The sequence below is a fragment of the Heliangelus exortis genome, chromosome 2, assembly GCF_036169615.1.
Source record: "Heliangelus exortis chromosome 2, bHelExo1.hap1, whole genome shotgun sequence".
Taxonomy (NCBI): domain Eukaryota; kingdom Metazoa; phylum Chordata; class Aves; order Apodiformes; family Trochilidae; genus Heliangelus; species Heliangelus exortis.
The window spans coordinates 80264985-80280940 of record NC_092423.1 but is presented as its reverse complement, the minus strand read 5'-3'; the positions used below and the strand labels follow the sequence as shown (position 1 = coordinate 80280940).

The 15956-nt window shown below is 37.3% G+C and overlaps 1 protein-coding gene across 1 annotated transcript in view; it reads left to right on the top strand.

The window, feature by feature from the left end:
• ADCY2 (adenylate cyclase 2) overlaps positions 1–15956 on the top strand; it is a 210176-nt gene that overhangs the window by 180855 nt on the left and 13365 nt on the right. The window contains exons 17-20 of the mRNA XM_071736713.1: positions 260–379; positions 5422–5606; positions 7568–7652; positions 14219–14377. Of these exons, the coding sequence (XP_071592814.1) occupies positions 260–379; positions 5422–5606; positions 7568–7652; positions 14219–14377 (549 nt within the window). The remainder of the gene's footprint in view (positions 1–259; positions 380–5421; positions 5607–7567; positions 7653–14218; positions 14378–15956) is intronic.

Here is a 15956-nt window from a genome sequence, read left to right as displayed (position 1 = left end):
ATATGAAAGTAACATAACAAAGAGCCTTTCATCTTCCATTGAAATGGAAAATGTCTGATGGAGGTTAACAAAGTTGTTTTTGTCTGAGAATGCGGGAACAAGTAATCAAGTGATGTCATTTTCCCTTTGCTATTTCAATTTGCAGTGAAATACCAAATAAATTATTACTGGCAAGGCTCTTTCCACTTCTCCATTTCTTTTCTCTGTTTTGACCTTAAACATCTGACAAGATAATGGATTATATGTTGTTTTTCTCTAGTTTTTCTTGGATAATGCTGTGAAAGGTTTTCCCTCTGTCCTTAATTCATCAAATGCAAGTTTTCCTAATTCAAGCAATCAGACACGGTGGTGTATACAAAACAACTGTTTTTTCCTACCGGTAAGTTCATTTTACATTTCTTTATTTGTTTACAATAACTATACTAAATTGACTGTTTCTAGGTCTGCCTAAAGTTAAAACACCCACTAATTTTTTAAAACTGAAGCAAAAGCTTGATTTTTTTCAGTCATGTGCAACTGCATTTGAATTCAATTAGAAGTTAAAGGAGGTCAGCTTTTTTAAAAAGAAAGGTTTTAATTAATGAGGTCAGACTGAAAAACAGGAAACAGGATGATAGCTAAGAAACATAAGTCACCTGTGCTGGCAAACAGGTGTTGTGAGATATCAGGAGACCACACAGCAACTGCAAAGCAGACTGAATGCTGAAAGCCAAGGTCAATCTCCAGACAGGTTTCACAAGGACCAGTGGCAGATCTGAAAATATTCAGCATTTTCATCATTTATTCAGCAGTAATTGTGAAATCTGTGATTGTCACAATTCTGTCATTGCATGTTTGATTAAGAGGTAGGATAATATGACACTAATGTACCGCTATATATACTGTTTAAAAGCTCTGAAGTGATCTGAAGAAGATGTCTTAGTGTGAATGAAAGTGCAAGAAGAAGGTGAAGGACATAGCAACAAAAAATGGGATCAGTATCCTGGAGGGTGGTGATTCTTAAAGCAATTACAGAAGACCTGAGGCTGAAAATAAGAAGCAGTATGCTGAGCCAAAATAGGTCAATATTTTTTGATGACTAAGCAGGAAGCAGCGACAGAAGGGAGATTATTTTATCTCTATGCAGAATTCATGAGACCAGTACCAGACCAGTGTGTGCTGATTTCCACATGATATGTTTTACATGAAAGAGCTCTTCACTATGTCAAGTTAAACAGTCCCAAGCACACACAAAAGCAAGATGTTAAGTATTGAACTCTCCTGAAAAAAATAAAAACAGTTGCAGTAAATACAGCATTTAGAAATTTTTCAGCATTTCCCTGATAAAAAGATATTAGTGCATGAGTTTATGCTTCTCATTTTCCAAATTAGCTAATTAAATACCATCAGGTATGGATAGGTGCCTATGTCTTATTTTTGCCCTGACATAAAGCTATCTTTGTTATCAAAGAAATTATGCAATCCCTCTCCCAGCCTCTGCATATGTTCACGCTCACTTGCACATAGTAATAAACATTCTGATGCTTGTCTATGTTTGTTTGTTTCTTTAGTTACCAGGTTTTCTTTTTTTATATTACTTGTTAAAATTTTGAACATTTCTTTTTTACAAGTTCTCCAATAAGCATCTAAAGCATACTTATACATATTATCAAGATAATGATGTCTGAAAAAAACCATTTGTTCTTTCATCAAAGAAATTTTGTGTTTGATAATGTGGCATAAAAGTAGATTTAATTGTCACTTCTAGTAATAATAAGGGAAAAGTTTAAGTTGGTTGAAGCTTTTAAAAACATTTTCCCTCATTTTTAAATGAAACATCTTCCAAATGCACATCATTTTTATACTCAGGCACCACATAACTTCTAGCCCATAAAAGCTATGAATGTCTTTTGAGTTACTGCTTGAAAACTTAAGCTGAGACACATTTTTTTTCCTTAAGTTAAAAATTCAGCTTTTTGTATCCATGCTTGCTTTGATGTTTATTCATGTAGATAAACTTCCTGTGATTTGTGATAGAAAGAACTGAAAGATCTGTTGACTATGTAACCTAAAATGAATGATGAGATTTTTTTAACTGCTTCAACCCTAATAGAATTTAGTTGATTCTGAAGAAAACTTATTAATCCCATCTTCCACCCCCCCAAAACAACTTTTCTGAGTTGTATTGCTTGCCTTCTTGTTCTTTTTAAAAACTTAGCAAAGATAATACTATAATTCATAGGGACTTTGCTTGTGTTTACTTTTCTTTACTTTTGCTATGATGCTTCTGTAATTTCTGTATAACAGAAGTTAGGCCTGGGAGATTTCAAGTTGTGCATATCTGTTCCCATGGTATAATACAGTCTGGGATCAGTGCTGCCACCTCCACACCTTGAATAAATAAAAGTTTTAATGCTGACTTCTAAAAGATGCAGTTTTGGAATGCAGTCTATCTGACTAGGCAACACCAAAATTACTTTGTTTCCAAGTTTTTCTCCATAGACAAATTGGAGTAAAATCCCTTTTTACTCTGGTAAAGATCTTTATAACCACAGAACTGTAGGTCTTAACTTTCAAGATAAGAGACCAGATGCACTGGGCTGGATCCTAAGGGTGTGGTGCGCTTGTGCAAGGCGTAGTGCCTATGACCCCCATAAAAAAAAAGGCACTCACATTCTGTGTGGTATTTGTTAAAATACTGTTTATTGAAACTATCACAAGAATTAATCAAGGGTTGGATTTGATGATCTCTGAGTTCCCTTCCAACCCAGCCAATTCTATGATTCTATGATCTCAGGGACACCATTAGATGCAGATCCCGTCTGTTTAGAGGTTACCTATCATTTTCCTCTTCTGAGCTCTCATTTCTGCTGTCAGACAAAAATAATGTCCATGTTAATTTGCTACTGCAGTGTTAAATAAAGTGAAAGCCACTCAGGTGGCATAACTGCTGCTGCCAAATGGGAGCTGCCTGCACACTCCTTGGTTGCAGTAAATTGAGCTCGGTGAGGTTACCCCCTGCAGCTAAAGGATGAGAGGAGCACAGCACAGCCCTGCCCCTACTCAGCTTCAGTGCTAATATGGGCTGATAACTCTTCTGTGTGCACTGACCTTCCAGTCAGGGTCACTACACAGAACTGGGATCACTGCAACTCTCTGCCTCGGAAAAAGCCTCAATGTTTGTGCAGTCTGAGCACATTTCTTTCTTCAGTAAGTTGTACAGAGATGTAGGAAAAGCCTGAAATGGGTCTTCACTAAGAAACAAGCCCAGTGTAACTGCACACAAAAGGTATAATTTTATTTTTTTTTCCCAGCTGGGCATTCATTCCTCTGTAGGAAAGGAAATTGATGAACTGGGAGTGCTGGCCCAGGAGGCAGGCTGCCATTTGTCTGGTAGCTTGTGAGTTTTGTGCTTTTGACAAAGACCAGAGCTCTCATGCTATACATAGGACACTAATTCCACCAGTCCTGATTTTCTGTATAGTTACTTTGATTGTTCCTACACTGAATTGTTACTGTTTTCCAGTCTTGCCTGCTTGGTAACTGCATGCATCCTTCTGAAAAGCTAGCTAGAATGCCAGTTACCTTTATTGTTTATTCTTTATTTGAATCTTTTGAAGCATTTTGTCTTGCAGTTCCTTCTCTAATTTTTTTTCAAGCCCTTTTGCATTAGTCTGAAAAGCTGAAATTGTTAAAGAAATATTCAAGGTACAGTGTGTAAGTTTCTACTAAAATATTAAAATTAATTTGACAGGAATTGAAAAATTCTTTTGCAGTACTGAGTGCTCAGAAACAATAGCCTTGAATGTACATAAGGTACAGTTGGAAAAAGGTTTATATAAGGTGTCAGTTTCAAAAAAAGCTTAATAACTTGGTGTGGCTGTGCAAACAGAATTGCCTGCAGACTCATTTCCAGATCTGCTTACTGTAAACCTGCATTATAATACACAACAACAGAGTCTGCATTCTTAAATGTGTGGCTGTGCCACTCTTCTCTAATCCATCAACCCACGTCTGATATCTGAGTTGAAATTTTCAATTCAGTCCATGTATTCCTATGGAACACTAATAGAGACTTGGAACTTTCTTGGTGTTGGCCAACCTGCATCCATTTGTAGATTCAAGACAGCCTTTAGTTTGCTTGTTTATTTTTGGAAAACTCATTTCACAAGTAGAACGCCTTACAGAGTGAAAAAAGGGATGCTGATACTTTTCCATAACATTGACTTCAGAGTGTGACCTCTGTGGGAAGACAATCATCAGAGAAGTTATATTTTTGGTGATTCAGTTCAGAAATTCTTTCTCTTTCTTACTTCAACCAGATCTTCAAGCAAATTACACAGTAATGGCAGAGACTGAGATATCAGATCAATCCTTTCTGTTGTGTGACTTGAAATTTATTCTTTTTAGTGATCCTTCAATATTCATATACATTGATTCAGGTTCTGTTGAAAGTATTGGCATTGACAAGTCAACAGTAGTCTGAAATCAGTGTATCTAGAAAAAGAAAGCTTTGTAGTTTCAGAAAAGATAACTTCCTTACAAGGTGCAGGACTGTTAACTTGTAGCATCCTTTGCAAAGTTGTTGTATAATGATTCTAGTGATAATGCATTATTCCAGTTCTGATGCCCTAATTAATTTTGATGCCCTAATCCATTTCCAAGAAGTTTTCCAGGAATGTAACTTCAGCCATACATATTTTGTTGGCTGAAGTTAACACATATACACATATTTTGTCCTATATAGGCCATAGGAAAGAAATAGCTTTTTTAACAAGAGAATGTGTTCCTATGTAGTCATAACTCATTATGCTTAGACCATATTAATAATCTTGTGTTCTTCATAGCTTAGCTGTACTTCTAGTTTGTAATGCATATTGATGATTTTCACAAGTGTGTATTGCATCAGTTTAGAAATAGTGCACATACATGCAATGAAATTATTTTTTTCATATCTTTAGACATTTTACCTTGACCCTCATGCTAGTAGTACAGAAAGGATAGTTACTGAACTCAAGCACAACTGAAAGTTCTCAGTGGCACAAGAATAAATATTTGTCAGTCTGCTGGAGTAGTCTTTTGCATTAGAATTCAGCACCAGCATTGGCATCCCAAAAATAGGTATTCCTTGCTACTACAGGTGAGTAAATCAAAAGTGACAGTGATTGAAAGTTTGGGATCATAAATTAGGAACATAATCTGGACTTTATTGAGTTTTGAGTGAACTGTAGCCTAGTAAGAAACAGGTTCTATTTTATGAAATGCCAACATCTGGTTGTTACTGACTGATTGTAAACAATAATGTTCCAGGTTGTGATAGATTCCATGCTTAAGTGGTCAGTCAATAATTCGGCTTTAAAACTATCCTGAGTGTTTTATTGTGTATGGTTTCCTACTCAAGAGCCAAATTCTAAATCTTTTCATTTGATTTTTCTTTGCCAGTATTTTGTATACAGCTGTATATTAGGGCTCATTTCCTGCTCTGTTTTCCTGAGGATAAACTATGAGTTGAAAATGGTAATAATGCTGATTGCATTGGTGGGCTACAATGTTATCCTTCTGCACACTCATGGGCCCATGCTGGATGACTACAGCAAATTTATGTATGCAATGGCACCTCTTAGAAGGTAGGTGGATAACTCCAGTCTATTTGAATTTAATAGTTCCCAAATACCACCTATGGCGGTTCTTAAGTCCTAGAACAGATTTTTTTTTTCCTAAGTGTTTGGCTATATAATCTACAAGTTACAATTTAAAAACCATTGTCATGCTTCAGTTAACTTTGTTCAGTTTCTTTGTTCATATTCTTCATCACACGATACAATGCCACACCTCAGAGTATTGGATAAAATTAACAAATCTGGGCAAAGTGTTTAAATCATATGCTATAGGAAATAAAGTATGTTTTGATTTGCATTTTTGTAATAAAGGACATTGTGAAGAAGTCATTATTAAGCTTGTTAAGGCCTAAGCCTGAACATAATGAAGGCTGTTAAAGCCTATTTGCTTCAAGCCAAAGACAATCACCTTTCTCAGAACAAATAAATTGTCTTAAACCTTCACAAATGCAGTCTTAGTCATTGGAAAAATATAGGAAACAGTTTGAATTTTTTTTTTGCTGTGCTTGCAAGTTTGTATGATCAATTTTCTGTGAGACTGCTGAAAATATTTTTATAGGTGATAATGCAGAACACTAAAATTATGACTAAGGATTGATGTGTAAAATCATTTTTGGACACATGTCATTTCTACCTTATTTTCAAAACAAAGAGGTGATCTTTTTGTACATAGTTTGAGTGTGCAGTGCATTTACCACAAGAAATAAATTGAATATGAAGTGTACATATCTCCTGTGAAGACAGACTGAGAGAGTTGGGGTTATTCACTCTGGAGAGGACAAGGCTGAGGAGGACTTATTGTAGCCTTCCAGTATCTGAAGCAGGGCTACACGAGGGCTGGTGAAGGTCAGGTAGTGACAGGACTGGGGGGGAAAGGATCCAAACTATAGGAGGGAAGATTTAGACTGAAAGTTAGGAAGAAGTTCTTCACCATGAGGGTAGTGAGACACTGGAACAGTTTGCCCAGAGAGGTGGTGGAAGCCCCATCCCTGGAAGTTTTTAAGGCCAGGTTGGATGGGGCTCTGAGCAACCTGATCCAGTTGGAGGTGTCCCTGCCCATGGCAGGGGGGTTGGGACCAGAAGGTCTTAAAGGTCACTTCCAACCCTGAAAATTCAAGGATTCTATGACTCTATGAATATTCAGCCTAGAGTTTTGGTATTTGTCCTGTGCTATAAACTGCTGAAGATCTTTAGGACACAGTATCAACAGTGGCAAAAGATCTACCTTTCTTTGAAAAAGTGTACATTTTCTTTGCACTTAAACCTGAAGATTAAATGAATAGAGGCCTTTGTTTTCATTGCATTAGCAGAAAGGATATTTGTGTGATGAGATTGAGAACCATGGAACAGGTTAGATAGAGCACGTGCCTCTGGTAGCTATTCCAGTCAAATTCTGTGTTGGATTTTCTTTCCTAAATCTTTCACCAAGGTTCCTCTTTCAGTGTCATAAGTAGGAAGGTGCTTGTGCAAACTGTTTCCCATTACCTCTAGTGTCTCTTCCCAAAGCAGATTTTAATTTGTACAAGATCTAATTTGTGATTCTTGTAATTCTGGGGTGAAAAGGCATCTAGGGAGTTAAGTGTTTTAATTTCTGTTTCTTCACGTTCATTGACTACGGTTAAGCTCTCCATTACAGAAGTAATGTTATTACATTAAAAGATCTATTTTTAATCTGCCTGTATAGAATTAGCACCAAATGCTCTCCATTTGTAAACGAACAAGGATATTATGTTTACTAAATACTCATTTTATTTCTGGACTTCAAAAGGTAGGCACATTTACACAGAACGTGGTAGAAGTAATTAAAGCTATGTAATGGAAATAATAATATTTCATTAAATAATAAAACATAATATGTAAATAGTCTTAGCTTACACATCAGAAAGTAGTACAAGTTGTGGTCTTATTCTTGTGCTGAAGGAGTTTTGTTTTCACTTTTAAGCAGCCTGCTTTTACTTTTTATTTTATAGGCCAGGAATTCTGAAAGACCTGAAGACAATGGGGTCAATTTCTTTGTTCATATTCTTCATCACACTACTGGTTTTGGGTAGACAGGTAAGATGCACATTTCTTGTCATCTACATCAATGGACACAGTGCCAGACTCCTCACACAGCCTGCCACCTTCTCAAATATTTTTTAAATTTTCTGACCAATACCTTTATTCCATTATGCCCCACACCCTTGCAAAGAGGTGTCAGAAGCATCTAAAAATCTTTCTTTATTACCTTCCAATTTGCCCTTAAAACTCACCAATAACTGTCATTGAGGCCGTAGATATTATGCTGATAGTATGCTGTGACTTTTGCTTGTCATGCTGACCGATATTGTCTCATTGCTTCCTCATGTTCTCCCATCTGTCTGCATCCATCTGCTGTCTCCCTGGTTGCTTAATTACAAGCTATTTTCTTCACAGTTATTACAATTTGATGCAGACACAGAAACAATGCAACATTCACCCAGTAGTGTATCACATGCTGAGGCCACTGTTGCACTAAAGCTATGACCCAACAGGAAACTACTCTTTTTATTTACTCAATTGTGGTTTTTCAGTACAACCATCATGTCAGTGGTCTCACCCTCTGTGAATCTGAGGGCAGGTGCAAGGGCAGTTCTTTAAATCCCTGTGTCAGTCCATGATCCATGGCTAGAAGCTGCAATTCCATCCCATTATTCCAGCAATGATGCAGTGCACAAGACGGGGCTTTGAGATGGAGGAGGCAATCCGTGAGATCTCATTAACAGCCTGTATCCCCATAGCCTGCAGCCTTGCGAAGGATCTTCTCCTAGACTTTCTTTAAATCACTCAGTTACATTACAATTCCCTGAAACATAATGACTGTCATTTAAATTGCCAAGCAGGCCCTGTAGGTTACTAGACAAAAAATTCTTGTCTGGAGGCTTCTCCAGTATTTTTTGTAGTGGGAAACATGTTTCTTCAGTTGGAAATAATGTTCTTCATCTGCCTTGCTGCCAGCACAGCAAGAGTTTACTCATTTGATGACAGTAGCAGAGAGCAGGGCTGTAGCACAGCTATTTCCACTCAAAAAGAGGGATAAATACTTCATTGAACCAGCTGAGAACCTGAAGTCCTTGCCAGATAAGGATGTGTCAGATGTAGGCAAGGGGTGCAATACGAAGAAAAAAGGAATGTCATCTTCACTGGGCAAGAAGAGTGTTTCTTTGTGGGTTCAGTCACGTCAAAAAGAAAGTTTGTTTGGCATACTCCTGTGTGTCCCATCAACAGCAAAATGATTGTGTAACAGAAAAAGTCTTCATTTTCAGAGCTGTCAGTCCAGGAACCTTGTCATGATACCAGGAACCTTGTTTATGACTCTTTAGTATTTTGCCTTTCATTTTTTCCCTGCGAATTTATTCTCCTTAAAAAAGGAGAAAAAAAAATTTCTGTGTTTTCAAATCTCTCAAGCGAAGTATAAATGATAACTAGAAAATGTTATGAACAAATTTTAATAGATACCTGGCGTAAGACCTGCCATGTGAAATTACTGGTAGTGGTATTGATTGGCAGCAAATACCTGGGAAAAGAATAGGGGAAGAAGTTAACTGGTGTAGAGTGACTCTTCCATGAGCATATGCTTCCCACCTCCTATTTGGCATTTCTGTGGCAATGTTTAATGGCTATTGGCTGCCCTACATTCTGTTTCATTGTCTGATCCCTTTTTAACATACTTTATCTTCCCAGTCTTCCCAACACTGTTTGATAATGATTTTCACAATTTGATGACAATTCTACTGAGGTTGTCCATATTCTTGTTTGGTTTTGAACTTTCTCCTCACTACTTTCATTGAGTGCCAATTGCAGTATGCTGTCAAGCCATCTTGGTGATGTTGGCAAAGTTAAGTTCTTTCTTCCACAAAGGGTAATGTACAAGTAATTTCTCCATTTATATTACATTTTTCTGCTTTGCAGAAAGTAATATTTCTTCTCTCTTCTCTTAATATCTGATTATTTTAACAATGCTGATGGTTACAACCACTGATTAGGAGGCTGGTCTTTCCATTACTGTTAAACTGGCATTGGTACTCCTGTGACCACAGGGTAAATGAAGAGAAAATTTATTTAAATAAAAAGTGAATGCTTTCCTACAAGCACAGCTCTGTGAACTTGCTCACCAGTGGTCAGAGAGATGCCTATCCTGATGCAAAAGCAGAGGGGGGATTGCTTGTCACTGGCTGAGTGGCGATGAAGAAAAGGAGAGGCAGGATATCATTACATGTTATATGAGCCAACTAAATTCTCAGGTTCAACTGATGCTTTTAGCTGCACAAGCAGCATTGCTACTAAAAGAAGCAGGCCTACCCTCAGCTACTCATCCTTATCCTTGTAGCTCCTCCTTTGTACTGGCACAGATGCCTTTGCAGCTCTTTAGTGGCCCAAAATAGGGAAAGGAACTGGCTTAAAAACTACCCCTGGAGCGCTGGTTTTCAGCTGGATCTGTTTCCTGGTCTCATTTTGGCTGCAGCAATGCTTATGCCAAAAGAACAAGGCTGTGCACAGCCAGAAGTGAGTTGAAGAAAGCAGAACTTTTTTTTCTTTTTTTGATGGTCATGCCAGCATAGGCTACAACCACTCCCTTACATTGTGACACATTCTGTTCTGTATGCATACCATTAAAGTTATTTGGAAATAGCCTGGCAGCAAGCAGACAGTATGTTGAGAATGGTGACTCTTGCACATTGCTCAGGTACTGTCCAGAAGACTGCATATTGGTGTTGGATATATTGTGTAAGGAGTGTGCTCACACCTAAACACTACTGACCATTAAATCTCTCTTATGGGTCAGTTTGAATTACCAATATTGGCACAGTCTGTGAATTCCTTTTTCATCAGTACCTAAATTACAAATATCCTGTTATTCTGTAGGCAAGGTGAATGTTTTTCCCAGGAGTGAGTAATTTGTGTTTATCAACACCAAATTTCATTGGCTGCTTTACTGCCCAGATGTTTATGGCAACTGTCATGGTTTAATGCTGGGCTGGCAATTTACTGAATGACAGATGCTATCTATTAATCCCCCTCCCTGATAAAGAAAGGAGAGAGAAAAAGGGAGAGAGACTTATGGGTTGCAAAATAAACTACAAAGCTTTAATGCAATAGTAATGATACAAAGGAAAAATTATTAAATATATACAAATATACAGAAAAATTATACCAATTTGCTCCCCCCTCCCCCCAATAACTCTCACATCACCACCGAGGCTGCAGGGCAGCCCTGGGAAAGTCCAGGCTGGACTCCTGGAGTCAGCAGCAGTTGGGAGCTGGAGGCAGGAACACACAGATATGGGCTGGCATGGATCAGGACCACAGAAAGATATATGGACAGAATCCTCCCAGGATGCCGAAGCAAACAGGGACAGGTGAACAAGGGAGAAGGTGAAGGGTGAAGAGGAAGGCTTAAGGAATGTGTATGACACACAGTATGGAATACTCTGGTCAATTTTTGTCATTTACTTTGTCTGCTCCTCCCCAAAGGAGGGCTGCAGGTGTGACGTCTGCTTCTTTTCTCTTTCCAGAGTGTAAGATGCTCCTCAGAACTGAGCAGTGGCCTTGGTTCTGCAGACCATTCTCTAGCTGTAACTATAAACATTGAGTGTTATCAGTCCTAGAAGCAGACACTGAGAAACTTGCTGTTAATTTCATCAAGTGCAGCTACTTAGGAGAGACTTAGCTGAAAGCAAAATTACAAGACAGAAAATTAGCTCTATCATGGCCCAAGCCAGGACAGCAACTTCCCTCAGCCACAAAAAATGTTTATTTGCAGTCTCTGTTCTGGTTTTTAGTGAGGTTTTATTCTCTGAGAGGACGCTTCTCTCCTTAGATAATGCAGTGTTTTCAAGAGCTTCTTCATTAAGTGTTTAATGAAAATTTACCTCAAACGTCACTCCTATCCACACGCTCGTTGACTTCTATGCAAAAGATGGAGACACGTTTACAAAACAGATATTGCCTCTTCCACACTGTATCAGTTTTAGCTAATATATCTGCATAGCTTTTTTCCTTAGCATGTTTTTTTTTCCTAAGTACCTTGCAGTATTGTTTCCAGGGTCACCATAGTACTTTTCCAAAGGTTTGCATTATATTCTGACCATGTGCCAGTTCTCTAACACTGTGTCTGCTTTGATTGATCAGTCCATCCATCACAAGTTTCAGACCAGCAGCTTTTCATTTTGGTTACTTTAGAGCTCATCACTCCTTGTTGTTCAACTTGCAAGGCATCTTCTGCTCATGCTCCATGTTGACACAATTTTTCAGACTTGTTGTCTGTAAGTAATGGCTGTGAGGTAGAACCACCTTAGATCCATCACCTGAATGAAAACCCAGGTTTAATTTCTAATGATCTTACCTGCTTTAGTGCTGCCTTCACTGGCCTCTTTACTGAATAGTATAGCATTGACCTCCCTTGACTGTAGACACCTAAGGCACAGGCAGCTACTCTTGAGCTGCTTATCTTGACTTTCTGTGTGACAATCTTTTAGTGAGAAGTAGTCTATTGCCTAACTGAGGCAAATGTTGAAAATAGATCCAGGTGAGTGTCCCAGTAGAATTTGAAAATATAAAATGTGTTCCATTGCCTCGTGCAGATACATAGTAGTCTCTTGTCCTGGAAGAAGCCCATTGCTCTCTGGTGTCTGGAGGAACACAGCATCCTTCATGCCTCCCTGGGCATCCCACTATGCTCACCCACTGGGAAGTGCTGTCGAATAAAGCAGCATAAAGTGAAGAAGGAAAATTTTGTATCTCAAGGATATTGCGCCTGTAGACGTATAAAGGCCATTCTAAAATATTTTCATCATGATGTGTTGAAAAGATGCCATAGATAACATGTAAACTAGGAAATAAAATTGATTTTCATATGACTGCAAGGCTACAGAGATTGAGCAGGATCTTTACTGTCATGTATGCAAAACTGACTAGATTATACAAACAAATAAACCCCCAAGATTTAAAGTAAGTTTTAAGAACTGGTTTTCTGTTTCTGAATAAGCATTTTGAAATATGTTACACTGACAATTTTAAAATTAATTGGAGAGTAATTCTACTTCATTTTTTCTGATATCTGAGTTCTCTTTGACTAAACTTCATTCAAGAAATAATAAATCGATAAATAAATTATCTGTTTGATATAAGCTCTTTAAAGAGGAAATGTAACTCTTTGAAGACTTCAGCTTATCTAGCATTTTTTCTTTTCAGTACAAAGTTGGTACAATATATGAATACCGAATTTCAGTTTTATGGAAGGCATACAGTTACTTTTGTCAATTTATGTGAATAATTTTGACATCCCAGATTTTTATTGGATTTTTTCTGCATGAATACAATTGGTGGCATGGAAATTTATCATCTATGTGGGAACTTAAATATATGAATATATAATACTTGTATTTAAAAGCTTGCCAAACTATCTTAATACCATCTCATTTCAACTTCCTACTCTAGCTTTGGCTGTAATCTCAACAAAATACCTATGAATCATTTGGAGCTGTGACAGCCACTGTCCAATCAAAAGGACCACTCTCATTTTTATGTTAATGCTTACTGGCTGCTAATAATAGTAGCTAGCAATTACAGGTTTTTCTATAATAAGACTGACATAATAATCATGTTCTCCTGGTTAGTGACAAAATCTTCATTGAAGCTGCATGATAACATTAAACCACTGAACTACATTGAAATAGCTGTTGATTTATATCCAGTCAAATTAGGCCTGTGGAGACCTTACTGTTGATATGCTATAGGATGTACAACAAAATGTTAACCATACTGTAAAGAAATAGAGAAAACTGCACAAAAATACATTTTTCTTCTTATTTCAACTAATTTTTAATGAAATTGAATCTAAAAAAAATGCTTATATTCCAAAAATATTATGCAGTTCCATATAGTTTGAGTTATTATTACTGTTGGCAATTAAAAAAAAAAATTATGAAAACTCTGGGACAAAAAAAAAGAAAAGAGGAATAAAGTATAATAGAAAGCCATGTGGAAAAAAAAAACCATAATAAAAAAAAAATTAAGCCACAACTGGATTAGTTCAATTGACTGGGCCAGTTTTGGTGAACTGATAATGATATAACAAACTGAAGGCATATTATATTAGCAAGATGATTTTTTTCTCATACTGTCCCCCTTTTACCAGACTAAATAAATGACATAAGTTCAAGTTGGTAAAAGTTATCTTTTTCCTGAAATGCCCATTATTAAATGAAATCCTACACTTCAGATAAATAAGACACCATATTAAGCTGAAAAATACAAATTATTTCTGTAACGGTGTTTGATTTCTGAAATTATTTTCTACTAAAGCTGGGCAGTAAATATATAAATCATCCATTGTTTAAGGCACCTTGCAATTTTATTTTGTTTTCTGTGTCTTTTCATGGGGCCTTCTTTTGGGAGGGGTTTAGGCTTATAAACTTGATGGCATGTATGTTGCAGAGTGAGTGTTTGGGGTTTGATTTCTGTGGGTTCTGGAACTTTACATGAGGGGCCAAATAAAAGCCTTGTAGGGGTGTTGTACTGTGCTTATTTTGCTCTTAAACCTGTACTCCAGCAGGACAAGATGCCTATTGTTTCTTTACCTCTGTGTCCTCTTGTAACAGAATGAATATTACTGTAGGTTAGACTTCCTGTGGAAGAACAAGTTCAAAAAAGAGCGGGAGGAGATTGAAACCATGGAGAACCTAAATCGAGTGCTCCTGGAGAATGTGCTCCCAGCCCACGTAGCTGAACACTTCTTGGCAAGAAACCTGAAGAATGAGGTCAGCCACCTCTCTGTATTCTCTGGTCTGTAAGAAGTCATCATATCCTGGAAATATCATTTTGTGCTGACTTGAACAGTAGGTCCATACAGCAAGATTATAGATTTATGGTCATTTTCTGGCCTACATACCTGAAAGGCTTTACAGCACTCAATGCACCTTAGTACCTTGAGGTAAAAAAAGTTAAATTATTATAAGTGGCAAAGCACTTTGCCATTTGAAGGAGGGTAAAAAGAGGGTGAGGAGGAAGAAGAGGATGGTTGAATCAACATGAATTTCTATTTAAATCATAGGTGTTCAGATACTTTTTCCTTTGGGACAGAGTGGGACTGCATCCAGGTTCTGAGTTTTCTTCTGGTGACTGGAAACCTTGCTTACTGGAGTGAAAATTAACCTTTTCCTTGAAAGAGCAGCATTTAATTCTGTTAATTCTGAGCACTGAATTGCATCTTTACTCGCTGCTTTATGGACCTCGTCCAAGTACAAGAAAAGTCAACCAAAAGACCCTGTTGACTTTGGTGGTAATTACATCTGCTCCCAATATTGGTTTACAGTATTAATAAAGGGGTAAAAAAGGACGAAAAAATAAAAACACCTATATAGAGCAGCATTTCTAGAGATTTTAAATGCAATAGTTTGAGTTACTTGTGCATATCAAATAATGGTTTCAAAACTGTCAAAAGAAGGGCTGCTTTAGGGATTTGGTTTTAATCTCCTGAGTCAAAAAGGGCAATGTCTTCCCTTTCAGTGTAGTTTGCATTAACAGTACTAATCAGTACTTTATATCAGTACTTTAGGACTGCCTGCAAGTATTCATTTGGTAGCTAATGTTGAATGAAAACTGTTGTGGGGTTCCTCTGAATCCAATGAAGACCTTGGCTGGAAGCCAAATTGGCTCAGCTCCAACTCTCAGTTCAGGCATTAAACACAGCAAACCATCAGGAGATTGCTTTCTCATTTATGTGCTATTCCATCTCAGCTCTCCAGCAGAGCAACACCATCTGCTCACCTTTGTATTGGCAACTGGATTTATATTGTCAGCCCTCAAGATAAGCTTTAGTAAATTTTGAGAACAGAAATTGTAATGTGCTGAGCTCTCCAGTCCATCAAGTCAGCTGAAGTAAAAATGCTTTTACCTAATTCTAGTGGTATCCCTTTTAAAAAATAAATACTCGGTTGCTTCTTGTTTTGTGTATCTTTAAACACAGTATTCAAAGAGGGAAAACCTTTCAAATATATGGAAGTGTTCAGGAATATAAGCATCTGTCAGGCTGTCAGATTTGTTTCAATGTCAGCAAGGATATGTTGAGCCTTAAAGGACATTCTGTACGTGTGTCTGTCCATACAGATATATGTTAGAAAATGTTAGGACAGATCAAGCTTATGTTTTCTTTGTGTGGATAACTAGCCAGATAATAAATTGAAATTTGTTGCCTTTTCCTTAGCTGCAAACATTCATGTTTCATGGTTTATGTATCTTGTTTTCTGCTTAAACTAGCTTTAGAGATTAAAATTAATCTAATAGATGAACAGTCAGTTTCAGAATACTACTTCTCCTAGAACTTCATGCCTGCAGCTG